Source organism: Oryza glaberrima, chromosome 12 (genome assembly GCF_000147395.1).
Source record: "Oryza glaberrima chromosome 12, OglaRS2, whole genome shotgun sequence".
Classification (NCBI taxonomy): Eukaryota; Viridiplantae; Streptophyta; class Magnoliopsida; order Poales; family Poaceae; genus Oryza; species Oryza glaberrima.
In genome coordinates this window covers 16784823-16799381 of record NC_068337.1, presented here as the reverse complement: position 1 = coordinate 16799381, position 14559 = coordinate 16784823, and the positions used below count along the sequence as shown (strand labels likewise).

Sequence of the window (14559 nt, the reverse complement as noted above, 5' to 3'; positions counted from 1 at the left end):
AGGGACTCCGGCGTCGGCAAGAGACGCCCTCCCCGCTCCGGCGGCTGGAGAGAGAGGACAGAGAGAGAGGGGGGATAGAGAGAAGAGGTAGTGAGCATGACGTGTGGGTCCACATGGGCCCACATTTTTTTATTATTTGTGTGTGAAACTGACATATGGGTCCCACACGTTTTATTATTTTTTTCAGATCTAATTGCCACATAAGCGCCACGTCAACGACACGTTGGACAAAGACCTAGTCAAAAGGAGCCACGTAGGCGCCACCACAGCCAAAACTAGACTAAATACCGCCGAGGGACCTTATTTAAACGGTTTCGTAAGTTGGGGGATTGATCGTATCCGGTTTTGCGATGAGGGGATGAAAATCGGACTGTGCGACAAATAGAGGGACCCAAAGTGAACTTATTCCTGCTAAAATTGAATACAAGCTGGCCCAACTGTTCAGATAAAAAATCCTTGGAATAAGTTCACCTGGACTCTCTTAACTAGTGGCTGAATCTCATTCATACATCCTTGAACCATAGTACCAAATATCTTGCCCCCTCCCCCACCCTCCCCAAAATTCTTAAAACCGGTGTAATTTGACTCTCTTGACGGTTTTGGAGGACGGTTTCGCTGATGTGGCGGTCTTGACCTAGTCTTCATTATACGTGGTGTTGAGGTGACGCTTACGCGGCATTATAGAATTAAAAAATATGTGGGACCAATTTGTCATTCATAAAAAAAATATTATGGGACCCACTGACATGTGGGACCCACATCATCCTCTCTCCTTCCCTTCTTTCCCCCTATCTCTCTCCCCATTTCTCTTCACCTAGGCCGGCGTGGTAGTGGCGGCACCAAGCGGCGACAGCGGCATGCGGGCAAGGGACAGAGCAGCGGCGAGCCGGCGACTGGCAAGAGGCGGGGAATCCAGGTGGCGTTGTTGCTGGAACCCTACCTCGAACGGCGTCGTTGACTCCACGCCCACCCCTACCCCACGCTGCCACGCACGACTCCTCTCCTCTTCCTCTCGCACGCAACGCCACCTGTCGCCTAACCGTAAGCATCGTCGTTCCGCTCCTTCCCTTTCCTGTCATAGCTGCACCTTCCCTCTCATGCCAACCGCAGCGTGCGCCGCCATTGAAACCGACGCCCCACCTTCGCGCGCAACGCCACCAGCGCCCCTCCCGGCCTACCTACTCCAGATAGACTCTGCTGACGGCCTGACGCCCCTCCCCACCAACCGTGTCGCGAGACGCCTCCGACACACCTCCTCGTCGACCGCGTTGCGAAATACCTTCGACGCCTCTCCCCCTCTCGAGCGATGACCGGACCTAGGGAGGACGCCGGTGGTGAGCCAGACCGGGGGAGGGTGGTGGTGGCGAGCCGGACTAGGGAAGGGAGGGTGGAGGTGGTGTGAAGACGAGGAAGAGGAATAGCAGCCATGGCCGGCGATGGCAGCGGCGTGGGAGGCGGCTGTTGGAGGGCCGGCCAGCAATGTTGCTAGTGGGTTTGGAATAGGGGTACGGGTGGGCGGTATGTCAGCTTCCGTGAACCGCGCGCACCAGAGCACGTCCACCGTGGTGAGCGGGGCCGGCAGGCGAGCAGCCCGCTTAGCACGTCGAACCCCACGGTGACGGTGGACTGGCACGGTGGCAGACCGCGGACTCAGCAGGCGGCAGACAAGTGAAGCTTGGCCACAACTTCATGTCGCATGCCTACCGTGTTTGAACACCCTGTTCAGCTTGTCCATCTCCGACCTCCAGGTAAGAGCAGGCCGCCGGTAAGGAACACGCAGATGGGAGAAGGTGGTGGCGGTGGCAGCCGCCGCCTCCATGGCAGAGGTGTGGTCGTGGGCCCCGAGGGGGGGTCGTGGACGAGAGAGCGTGAGCGGGCGCGCGAGGGATGAACAGCGATGCTCTTGGCGTGCGGGAGCAGAGGAAGCAAAGGAAATGGGACAGATGAATGGGAACTTTACATGTAGATCCCACGTTAATACCACGTGGAACGAATGCCAGGTAAAGATGGCAACGGGTGCATACCTATCGGGTTCCCTTGCCCCGTACCAACGCCCGCGATGACTAAATATTCCCACTTAAATACCCACACCCGTCGCGGGTACAAAATCATCCCCATACCCACACCTGTGCGGGTAACGGGTACCCATACCCATACAATTAACTTGTACATTTCTAGTTTTGTATTCTAATTAGCCATATTAGAACTGTAAACCATCAATATTTTATCTAACAACAATGCTATTAACATTAGTGTTTAAAGGCGAGTAAAAAATTATACAACCACATTATATAATAAACAAATCAAATAATAATTTCATATAACTAGACTAGAACAACGCTTAAGATGTGAAAGGAGTTTTATACTAAATCTTTAGTAGTCGTCAGGACTTATATTACTCATAGTTTTAGGCTCAATCTATGGGTTTTTTCACTCACGGATTGGTGGGTACGGGTGGGTAAAGAACGGACCCATACCCACGTACCTAACGGGTAAGAGTTTTCATCCGTCAGTAGACCCATGGGTATAAGAATTAGAACATGATTAGCTCCTAATAGAGTAAAAACCCATCGGGTTTCAGGTCGTGGGTCCCCATTGTCATCTCTAATGCCAGGTCAACACCACCACATAGGCCGTTAGCGAAACCACCCTCCAAAGCCACCGAGGAAGTCAAATTGCACCGGTTTTAATAATTGGGGTGTCGAAATATCAAGTATTGAGGGATACAAAACAGATTCGGCCACTAGTTAAGGGGTCAAAGTGAACTTATTCCAAATCCTTTATGGAGACACTAAGGTGGTGTTTAGATCCAGGGACTAAACTTTAGTTCCTGACACATCGGATGTTTGAACATTAATTTAGAGTATGAAATATAGACTATTTACAAAACTAATTATATAAATAAGAGCTAATTTGCGTGACACATTTTTAAGCCTAATTTATCTATAATTAGCACATATTTATTGTTGCATCACATAGGCTAATCATGAATTAATTATGCTCAATAGATTCGTCTCGCGAATTAGTCTACGTTTAATATTTCTAATTAGTGTCCAAATATCCGATGTGATAGGAACTAAAAATTTTTAATCCCATCTAAACAACCCCTAAATCTAAGGCTTTAATCACAAATTTGAATTGCAAAGTACTCCACCATCAATATTAAAGGTTTTGGCTTATTTGAATTTTATACAGGTGGAATCCAATTAATTTTTATACCATGGAACGGCCAAGATCGACCTAGCTTTATATCGTAATTACTTAAAAAATTGGTAATTTTCTGATCGTTACTCCATTTTTTTTTTGTCCCTTGCGGCATCTGCACGACCCGATAGCCATGACTCTCCTTCCTATGTTCATTTCGTTCCTGAATATGGGTATAGGTAGGGCCAAGTTACGCGTGGATTATAGAAACTTTATACGAGTACAAACATAATATGATCGTTACAGATATATGATATAGATTATAGATATGAAACAACAGTACGCTTCCTAGATTTTAGGAGGAACAATCAATCGACCGTGTGATGCGTTATACGTGGGTTGTGAGAGCTAGGGTTAGGGAAGGGTGTTGTGCAGTACCCACATGTCGATGTCAACTCTCTTTCAAGAGCATCGGTGGCCATCAAATCCAAAAGACGATGGGCTTAAAAGAGAGCTGATATCGACAAGTGGGTACTATGGAGGAGGTGGGCATCAAGACGGTGTATTAAAAATATTATTATATATTTATATATACTTGATTAAACTTAAAATTTAGTTAGAAAGAAAATTAAAATAGCTTATAACAATAACATGAAACAGACGTCTAGTAGCTAACACTATAAACTAAGACAAGAAGTACAACTTATTACAACTGCTCATTACTTACAACTTATTAGTAGTAGTCAGTAGACACGACTTGAAAAAGAAAAAGCTGCCAATGCAGGTGAAAAACAAATCTACGAGCGACCGAAGAAGCAGAAGCACCCTGGCATCTTCTCCTCATTGTTCTTCTTCTTCGTCGTCGTCTTCTTCTTCTTCTTCATCTTCCCCGGCGCCACCATCCCGCCGCCATTGCTCGTGTCGAGCGCCTCCAGCATCCGCACCACCTCCTCCATCTCCGGCCGCGCCGCCGGGTCGGCGTCCCAGCACCTCGCCATGACGCGCGCCATGGCGGGCGGGCAGCACGGCGGGATCGGCGGCCGCATCCCCCGCTGCGCCACCGCCGCCGACGCCTCCGCGACGCCGAGCCCGAACGTGAAGGGCATCTCGCAGCAGTACGTCTCCCACAGGCAGATGCCGAAGCTGTACACGTCGCACTTGCGGTTGTACGGCTTCCCGACGAGCACCTCCGGCGCCATGTACCCCACCGTGCCCGTCGCGCCGGTCATCTCCCTCGGGTCGCGCGCCTCCACGCGGGCCACGCCGAAGTCGGCGATCTTGAGGTCGCCGCCGCCGCCGCCGCCGCCGAGGAAGAGCATGTTCTCCGTCTTGACGTCGCGGTGGACGATCTTGTTGGCGTGGAGGAAGCTGAGGCCGCGCGCCATGGACAGCGCGAGGCGGACGACCTCGCCGTAGGGGAGCTTGCTCCGGTAGTGCTCGATCAGGTACTTCTTGAGCGTCCCGCCGCCGAGGAACTCGACCACCACGCAGCACGCCCTGTCCGGCAGCGGCTTCTCGCCGGTGTTGCGCTGCTCGCCGCCGCCGCCGGCGGTGGCGGAGGAGGTGGTGTTGGCCGGGATGTTGAGGTCGGCGGTGCCCATGGACGCGCCGAAGAAGCGCGCCACGTTCGGGTGCTCGAACGAGTGCCAGACGGCGGCGAGGTCGGCGAGCGACGCGCGCAGGTGGGCGATCTGCTCCGGCGTCGAGTACCCGTCCTCCCCCCAGTCGAGCACCTTCACAGCGACGTCGTGGCCGCCGTAGTCCGCCCGGAACAGCGTGCCGTGGTACCCCTGCGCCACGACGGAGCGGATGCTCAGCTTCGACAGGTCGATCTCCCACGCCGCCGCCTCCTCCTCCGCGCCGCCATTGCCGCCGCCGAGCGCGTTGGCGGCGAGCTTCTCCTCGAGCGCGAGGTCGATGGTGCTCGCGGCGAGATCGTCGCTGCTGCTGCTGCTGCTCGACGCCATCGATGTCGCGGGAACGAGCTCTCGAACGCGCGCGTCGCCTCGATTTGTCTCGCGGGATTTTTCGGCAAGCGGTTTAGACACGGGCGTACGTGGCCTGTATTTATACGCGTGGAAGTGGTGGTGCTAGTTACTGTACTACTCCTAGATTCGAATACGGAATACACGAATCCGTACCGCGTCCGTACTAGTAGATTCGAATCGTTTCTGATGTATTCGGAGTACAGAATACACGAATCCGTACCCCGTACGTACGTCTCCAGATACATTACGACACCGGATCGGATTAGCGTGTCCGTGTCCCGCTCCCGCACACCAGTAGGGGGACGGGCTGCGCTTTCGAATTTCGGCCAAAATTTCGGTGGCACTGAAATTTACGAAATTTTGAGATTTCGAGAAATTATAATAAATTTTGATTGTATTTGAATAAACTTCGATCAAATTCAAATTTTTTTTAGAAAATCCGAAAATTCCAAGCGATAAGGTGACCTGTTGGGGGTTTTGGATTTTCAAACACCAGACGACACCAGATTGCGCTCCAAAAGCTATCCACATCACTTCTGACGAACGCGGCCTTAATTCGTCCATCGCGAGCACGTAAAGTACAACAAGCAAAAATCTTAAGAATCCAAATAGTGGGATAAGAGTAGGGATGCATGTGGGCCGACCCGTGAATCTACTTATATATTTAACTGGTAACTCATGAGTTTTCACGTCGTGGCCTAGCTTACCGTATCTAGAAATGCAAATGGATCAATACATAAACCTATTTATAGATCAAATTAGTAGGTAACCTGCGAGTTAATATGCGGGTTACCCACTAATTACACCTATAAGCGGGTTTGCGGGTCGGTCCGCTTGCATCCCTAGATAAGAGGAGATGGATGTCATGCTATGTGGAATGATCAATGAGAACATCTTATTCAAAAATGTGTTTCCGAGAGTTGTGAACTCAATGATGTGATCAGTTTTAACAGCGAATGACCATGTTGTCCAGAACGCCAGTTCCAGGTATGGAACTATGGTGGTGTCAAGCATGAATCTAATGACTTAACATGTGGAGACTGGTGGGAATGTACAAGGGGGCATCACATGTTCCCGACGCAGGGTTTTGTTCTTATGTTATATTGGAGGTAGAGGAGGATACAGGCCATCGGCCCATGGTGGCAGGACACGAGTCATAATTATGCCTCCTCCTGATCGAACCTTAGGCCATCCACAATGGGTGCCCCTGGGTCATCCCCCCGCTCACGCCGTCCGCTGTCCGTCCGCGCGGCGTGTCCCTGGAGAGAGGCGCGACCCCCACGCGGGGAACGCACGCCTCTAGCTTCTCAGCTCGCTTTTTCCGGAGACACTCCCTCAAGGCTACGTATTGCGGCGACCCGGTGCCCCATCTCCTGCCTCCTCCCCCGGTGTTCCCTTTTTTCCCCTCACCGATGGCATGGCGACGAGAGATAGAGAGAGAGAGAGAAAGGAGAGAGAGGCGACGACGACGAGGATCCGCCGCGGTAGCCGTCGGCCACCAGCCGGCGACAGGCGGAGACAGCTTCCTCGCGCCGCGGCGGCCGGCGGCCACCAGCCAGCGACGGGCTCGGCTTCCATGACGGAGACGACGACGATGACCCGGCGACGACTCCGCCTGCGCCTCGGCCTCTTCTGCCCACACCGCGCCCACCACCACCGGCATGCCACGGTCTCCTGCCCGATCTGGCCGCAGGGGGGCCAGATCCGCCCATGACGGTGCCGGATTTGCCCCCTCCAGCCGCCGGCGGCGATGGCGAGTAAGAGAGGCGGCGGCGAAAAATGAGAGAGAGAGCGGCGGCAACAAGAGGGCGAGAGAGAGAGGAGAAAGCGGCGGCGGCTGGGGAGGGCGAGGAGGAAGGTGGCGCTCGCGGGAAAGAGAGGGAGAGGGAGGGGGATCGAGGACGGCGACGCCACCGAGCGGAGGGAGTGAAACCCGGTGGAGGGAGTGAAGAAAAAGAAGAGGAGGAGAAAGAGACGGAGAAAAAAGAGGAGAGAGAATGGGGGGAGAAGAGAGGGTTAGGATAGGAAAACACCCACTGTGGGTTTTTGTTTTGGAACACCCATTGTAGGGTTGAGTACCTTCATCCAGTTGCTTTAGATTTTGAGGAACCCATTCAGAGATGTCCACCATTGCGAGCTGAGTTCCCCTATGAGTGTCCTCAACTAGTGAGGACACTCTAGAGGTGGCTCACATTGTGGATGTCCTTATAGAGTTGTGGCTGTTTGTGAAAATGAAACTCCTAGCAGATGCTTGGCCGCCTAGATCCCATTCCACCTTCGCATTAAAAAATGGCCGCTTGTCTAACAGTTGCTCTTTTTGGAGTAGACAATAAACTGCCCACCCTCCTCGTATCTCTTTTTTTCCATGTTTTTACCGTCGCCTTGAGTGCTAAGGGATCATATCAACTTTGTTGCTCTGCTTCCTCCATGCAATCCATCGAGATGTCAAGCTAGTCGTCCGTCTTGATGATACGTGACTTCCACTTACCTCCTTCATCTAAAAAAACTCAATTTCTAAAGTTTAAATTTTGTCCCATAAAAAATCAACTTATATCATTCTATCTACCCTTAGCATTTACCTACATATCACTTTTACTATTTTTTTAACCATTAAGAGCATTTTAGTCATTCTCACTCTTCACTATCTCCATCTTGATATGCTAGGAATGGGATTTTTTTGGACGAAGGGAGTAGGTAATATGCATCTTGATTTCTCTACACTGAATTTAACTACCTAGGTTTCAATGAAGGCACTATTCCTTTACGGATTCCAACAACAAAATAAAAGCAGTTGGATCCAATCGATTCCTAGGAATTTTGTATATGAATCAAGAGGGCGATTAGCAAAATGAGGCTGTCGTACTAAATCGTTAGCCCCTCTCTAAGAAAGTCTGGCATGAGCTTCTACACAGGGTCCTTGCAATTCTAGGAGCCATAACTTAAGTTGTGTATAGTAGACCCAAAAAAGATGAGCCCATTACCACCAGCCCTATATACGAGTATAGATGCCAAACGGGCTGCCCGGCCAGGCATGATCGGGCCTGGGCCAGAGATCAGTCGAGCCGGCACAGCCCGCCCACTTGTTCCACCAACGGTCCAGGCACAATCCAATAAGATTCAGGCCATGCCAGGTCGGCCCGAAGTCTCAAAAGCTCACAGTGCTCTTCCTTGGAAAAAGTCCATTTAGCCCCCTCAATTCTTTGGGCCGCCTCTTATACAGCTAGAATAAGCCTATTTTGCATCCCTCATCTATTTGGGTTGTTCTTTATATGATTGGAATAAGTCTATTTTGGCTCGATCATCTGTTTTGCCTTCATGTGTCGGGCCGGCCCGTCGGGCCGAGGCAAAGGCCCAGACATGACCCAAAGGTCAGGCTAGGCTAGCACGGACCGGAATAAGTTCATCTGAGGTCCCTTAACTTGTCAAAGAATCTGATTTTTCGTCCTTCAACCAAAAAACCAGATACAACGGGTCCCTCAACTATCAAAACCGATGCAGATGAGGTCCCTTGGCGGTTTAGATAGCAGTTTTGGCTGATGTGGCGACTACGTGGCTAATTTGACTCGGTCTTCAACTGACATGGCGCATACGTGACAATTCGATCCGAAAAAATAATAAAACTCGTGGGACCCACATGTCAGTTTCACACACAAGATAAAAAAATGGTGGGACCCACCATATGTCATCCTCATTGCCCTCCTCTTCTTCCCGTTATCCTCTCTCTCTTCTTCGGACACTGACAGCAGCCGGCGACCTCAGCGAGGCGGCTCGCCGCCGCCTTCCTCTCCGACTAGTCGTCGTCCTTCGCAACCTTGTCAGCACGCTCGACCGCGGGCTCCGACGATGAGGACGACCACTCCAGCGCCATCGCCGCCACGCGAGCCAAGAAGGTGCCGCCCTCCATCGCCGTCACGCCCGAGAAGGAGATGGAGTTCGACGGCGGTGGCGGCAGTACTGAGGGCGAGGATGCGGCCGGTGCAGGACCCCACAGCGGCGCCGACCACCACGCCACCGGTCTCCTACAACAAGACACTCGTGCCTGCCGCCACGCCGACCACCCCCGCCACCCCGGCCCCCGCTGCGGCGCCCACCACCCCGGCTCTGGCCACCGCAGCGCCTCCTCTCCCACGATTGAGACTCTCGTCGCTGGCACCGTTGTCCACCATCTTGGGGATCCCCGTCACGGTGCACGCCGAGCCGCCGCCGCCGGAGCTCGGACAGCCCGCCTCGCTCGCCTGCTCTGCCGCCCACCCGACCGTTCGCTCCGCGCTCCCTGAGAAGAGAGAGAGAGGGGAGAGGGAAGAAGAGAATAGTGAGGATGAGGAAGAAGAGAGAGAAGGGAGAGGGATGAAGAAAGGAGTGAGGATGACATGTGTGCCCCACCATTTTTAAATTATTATTTTTTGTGTAACTGACATGTGGGTCCACAGTTTTTATTATTTTTCCGGGATAGAATTATCACGTCAATGCCACGTAGGACGAAGACCTAGTCAAATCAGCCACGTAAACGCCACGTCAGCCAAAACCACCTTCCAAACCGCCGAGCGGCCTCATTCGCACTAGTTTTGACAGTTCAGGGACCGATTGTGTCTGGTTTCGGAGTTCAAGGACGAAAATTGGATTCGGTGTAAAGTTAAGGGACCTCAGATGAACTTATTCTGCACGGACCCGACACCAGCCGGACCGTGCCATGCTTGGACCGGACCAAAACCCCTTACCGTGGGCCGGGCCGTCAGGGCCGTTTGGCCAACTATGGGTGTGTTTGGTTGCTCGTATCCCTCTAGTCTGGCTCATCTCCCTCATCCAGGCTAAGTTTTAGCCTGGTTTAGGGGATACACATGCAGATGTTTGGTTGCTTGGATGAGATGAACCTGGATATGATGAGATGTTGTTTGGTTGGTTGCAGCATGGGGCGGATGGAATGGTAGCATACAGAAGATGTTGTTTGGTTGGATAGATATCTTGTGTGTAAATACCTATTATTGTGGGTGGTGAGGTTACCCCATAAAGTTTGTGAAACAAGATCTTTTTTCCAAGTCCCTAATCTATTTATGTGTGATAAGTTTAATTCGTCGTAGAGGTTATAGATTAAATTATGTTACTCTGGGTGTGTGCCCACCTACTAATATTCCTAAGCTCATTCCTAACCAATGAGCAGCACTGATGATCATTTTTTTTAACAAATGTAACGAAATGGCCTGGATGAACACGCAAGAGTGATTATTCTAGCAAAAATCATGTACATAATTTTATTGACGACACTGGTACATTTGACAATTCAAAACAAACATACAAATATACGTGCTCATGGCAAGTTTTTTACAAGTAACCAATTTGATAAACAAATTAGTAACCGCATACAAAACTAAACCATCTGTTTCAGCTATGTTCTGCTTGCAAGCTTTTGTACAGATTGCTTCAAACTCATCAACCATGTTCTGCTTGCAAGCTTTTGTACAGATTGCTTCAAACTCATCAACCTTAGTATATCTACACTTGATCTCACAAGTTTTTCCATTATCACATTTTCCTGAAACATAGTAAAAGTAAACAGGATAACCTGTACCTTTGAAACAGTACAGGATCTGAGTTGCAGAGATCAGGTCGCAAGAGCATCAACACTTAATAGTAGTATTATCTTTACCAAAGGAGCAAGTGCAGAGTGTATCGGTTTCATATAAAAACTTGATCATGTCAAAATCAAGTGTGGTTACCAAAAAAAATGAGTACATCTGTTGATATCAAAAGATGAACAAGGAACTTGATAGTATTTGCCTGACATCAATAACTCGAAAATGTAGCAAATATGTGCAGAAATTTGACATCATTGAGCCTCATTTCCAACAGGCAAATAACTGCAGAACAATGGCCTCAGATATATGAAGAATGTGAATTAGCTACTATCATTGGTATCTGTTCTTACCAGTATCTATCAAATGTAGCAAAAGAAAAGGTATAAGGAAAAGGAAAATAAGACCAAATGTAGGAAAAAAGAAACCGCGAGAAAATGAGAACAAGTGTAGAGCAAAAATCTATTCACATGCATCACAACAGCAGCATATATCATCATTGGCCATCTTTCCCAGCCTAACAGCAAGAAAAAAGAACAAGTGTAGAAAAATCTGTTCATGTACTCTTATAAATTCTGCTCAATTCAAGTGTAGAGGTGGCCTCAGTTCTGATAAGATCATTTGAACTATAAAATACTGAGAAAGATCACAGAAAGACAGAAACTTAGAAAGGGCATGTTTGGTGGCCTGACTTTATCGAATAAGGTCAAGTGCAGGCATATCTGTTCTTATGCATCACTAATAAGCACTATTAATCAAGTGTGTATCTGTCAGTATCAATTTAAAAGAACGCACTATTGTATCTTGCCTTACCAGTAACTTGTATTTGTAGGCAAAGATACAATGGCATAACACAAATCAACAGGAAAATAGGAATATGTGTAGGAAAAATCTGTTCATAAGCATCACAAATCAGCAACATTAGTCATCATTGGCCATCTTAGAACAAAAAAGCAAGCCACTAGACATTTCATTCCATCGAAATCAACTAAGAAAGATATCAGCTTTTAGTAGATCTAGCATATTTATGAAGGGGACACGGTCTAATCCAAACAAATCGGCTGGGAAAGGGAAGGAGATGCCCAACCTAGCCCTTACCAGAGAGCTCAACGGAGAGAGTCGACGAAAGAGAGGGGCGTAGCAGAGACCAAACGGCTTGACGGAGAGAGTGAACCAGTGGAAGAAAGCGATGGCGGCGAGCGAAAGAGAGGGAGGATGACCAACGGAAGAGAGGATGCTGACGGACGACCGGCCCTCCCGCCGGCGAGGACGGCGCGACGAGCAGCGCCCTCCACTCGCGAGTCGGCGGAACCCTAGCTTTCCACTGGTTTGGAACAAATGAGGAGGAGGAGAGGAGGGATGGTGGTGACCCCATCCATGGGTTCTGCACGCGCGGGTGCAAGCGAAGGTCGATTCTAGCGTTTCCCCTCAGCTGACTCCGCGGGCCTTTTTCATCCATCGGATAAGCGCATGCAACCAAACAAACGCAAATCTACTGGCTAGGTACGAGCCAGGTGTGGTCCAGACAACCAAACACGCCCTATACGTACGAGTAATGAAACCCGGCCCGAGAAGTTGACGCCTACGATGCGGAGAGACGCGCGGCGAGGAGGGAGGAGATCGATGGAGGAGAGCGCGCTCGAAATAACCACCGCTGCCTCCGGACAACCACGTGACTCCCTACTTCTACACCACCGCCCGTACGTGGCCTCCACTCGCAGCCTCTCTCCCTCTCCTCTCCTCTCCGATCGATCCTTCCCCTCTCTCTCTCTCTCTCAATCCAGATAGGAAGGCGGCGAGCGAGAGCGACACGATGCAGGCGGTGAGGGAGGAGGAGGAGCAGGTGGTGGAGGAGGTGGTGAGGGCGGAGGCGGTGGCGGAGGAGGAGGAGGGGCCGGAGGAGAAGGAGGTGGCGATGGTCGGGGAGGAGACGGCGGAGGCGGAGCACGACGAGGAGGAGGCGGAGGCCGGGGCGTCGGCGAAGAAGAACCGGATCCAGGTCTCCACCAACAAGAAGCCACTCTACTTCTACGTCAACCTCGCCAAGGTATATATATTTTGTGATTGCAGCTTCGATTTTATTTTTATTTTTGTTAGGGAAGAATCGATTGGAAACTGTGAGTGAAATTTTGTGGAAGCAGTCAAACAAATTTAAATCAAAACAAAAAACCTTCTTATGAATTTGCCGCCTCTACCAATGCAATGACAAAATGATACTCCTATATGGCCATATGGGAAACAAGGAAATGTTCTTTATGAGAGAAATGGAAATAGGGGGTATCCAATTTTATTTTATCTGAGTTTTATTGACTGTTTTGGTGTTCTATCTTGCTCCGAAATTGCCATCTTTGCTATGTTATTTATCTGGCCCCGTTCCTAATGTAAAATCTTTAATTCAACAAGAATATTGAGAACTGGGAGAATTATGAATGAATTGCATTAAAAAAGTTTCAATTTCAGTGTCCTGTTGTTGAGAACTGGGAAAAATATTGAGCAACTATATATGATCTCTAAGGTTTAATCAGTTCTTTGAATTTGTACACATAACACATCTTTTTGTTTAGAAAATTATTTATCTGACATCTCTAAACCCATATGGATACTGGATGCAGAGGTACATGCAGAACTATGACGAAGTTGAGCTCTCTGCACTGGGAATGGGTAATGCATCCATAGAAACTTAATACTTGTTCTTAAGTTTCCTTCTGATCATCTGATGCATATATGTATTCAGACACTCTATAATAAAATCTGAAGTAATATGCATTTTTCGCACATCCTTATTTTTAATTACTAAGTCATTTCATATTTACCTGAATCTTTCTGAGGTATCTTCTATTGCAGCAATTGGCACGGTGGTGACTGTTGCTGAGATCCTCAAGAACAATGGCCTGGCCACTGAAAAGAGTAAGCATCTTTTCTATCCTGCTAATTACTACTTGTCTACAAAAATCAAATCTATGCGCAAGCTTTCTTTCTTATTGAAACAAAAATTCATTACGACTTATCAAAATAGTGAGGTAAACTTATTCTCTTCTTCCAACTTCCCTGTTCAGAGATCCTGACATCAACCATTGGCACCAAGGATGAATCGAAGGGGCGGCTTGTCCGTAAAGCCAAGGTGAGATGAAGATTTCTTGGCGTCAACAGTTCATTTTCCCTTTCTGTCTGAACTCACCATTCTTCTTAACTTCTACCTGAATCCTCACCATTCTTCTTAACTTCTACCTGAATCCATATTGACAACTAACAATTTATCTCTGTCTGTTTTTCTTATCTCAGATTGAGATTCTTCTTTGTAAATCAGAAAACTTCAACACTATAATGTCCAGCAAGAAATCAGACCGCCCGAAATCCGCGGAGGAAGAGATCAAGGTCTGATGATGAACACCAACTTCTGATCGATCAGAGCCTCCATGTCCAGAGGTTAACAAACCATGCTTGAGACAGTGGGAGGCAGCAGCAATGATCTGATTTTAGTAGTAACTAGGGGGTACCTTAGTCCTTGTCAAAGGAGGAATAGATCATAATATTGTCAGGCATGCATACTATGCAGGCAAAATTATGTCCTTTCCTCTTCCTTGCAGCTCTGTCCAACTGAAACCTTCAAAAGAAATTAAGCAAAATTTGCAACTGCGTCAGTACGGGGAGATGATGAAATTAGTGGATGTAGAAATAGAGTTTATCTCGGTCAGTCCCTAAGGCTGGGACTGGAGGAGTCCTATAATTAAGCTCTTACTTTTTCAGTTCGATGTTCCTTTGCTCATGTATGAAGCTTTTGGACAGAGACAGACAGGTCACTGTCATAATGGAAGGCTGAGGTTTCATGTGATTGTGATGCTTCTGTTTCCATTTGG

General features: G+C 49.0%; 2 protein-coding genes and 1 pseudogene across 2 annotated transcripts; 1 reads left to right on the top strand and 2 right to left on the bottom strand.

The window, feature by feature from the left end:
- Positions 1-3941: 3941 nt before the first annotated feature.
- On the bottom strand, positions 3942-5415 carry LOC127756326 (serine/threonine-protein kinase STY13-like). The gene has a single exon (XM_052281696.1). The coding sequence runs from the start codon at positions 5109-5111 to the stop codon at positions 3942-3944; it is 1170 nt and encodes a 389-aa protein (XP_052137656.1). The 5' UTR covers positions 5112-5415.
- A 4937-nt stretch (positions 5416-10352) lies between these two features.
- Positions 10353-12367, bottom strand: LOC127756325 (uncharacterized; annotated as a pseudogene).
- Positions 12368-12398: 31 nt separating this feature from the next.
- LOC127756915 (uncharacterized protein At2g34160-like) lies at positions 12399-14559 on the top strand. The gene is made up of 5 exons (XM_052282303.1): positions 12399-12749; positions 13315-13363; positions 13547-13609; positions 13759-13823; positions 13985-14559. Exons 1-5 carry the CDS (start codon positions 12516-12518, stop codon positions 14081-14083), a joined length of 510 nt encoding a protein of 169 aa, XP_052138263.1. The 5' UTR covers positions 12399-12515; the 3' UTR covers positions 14084-14559.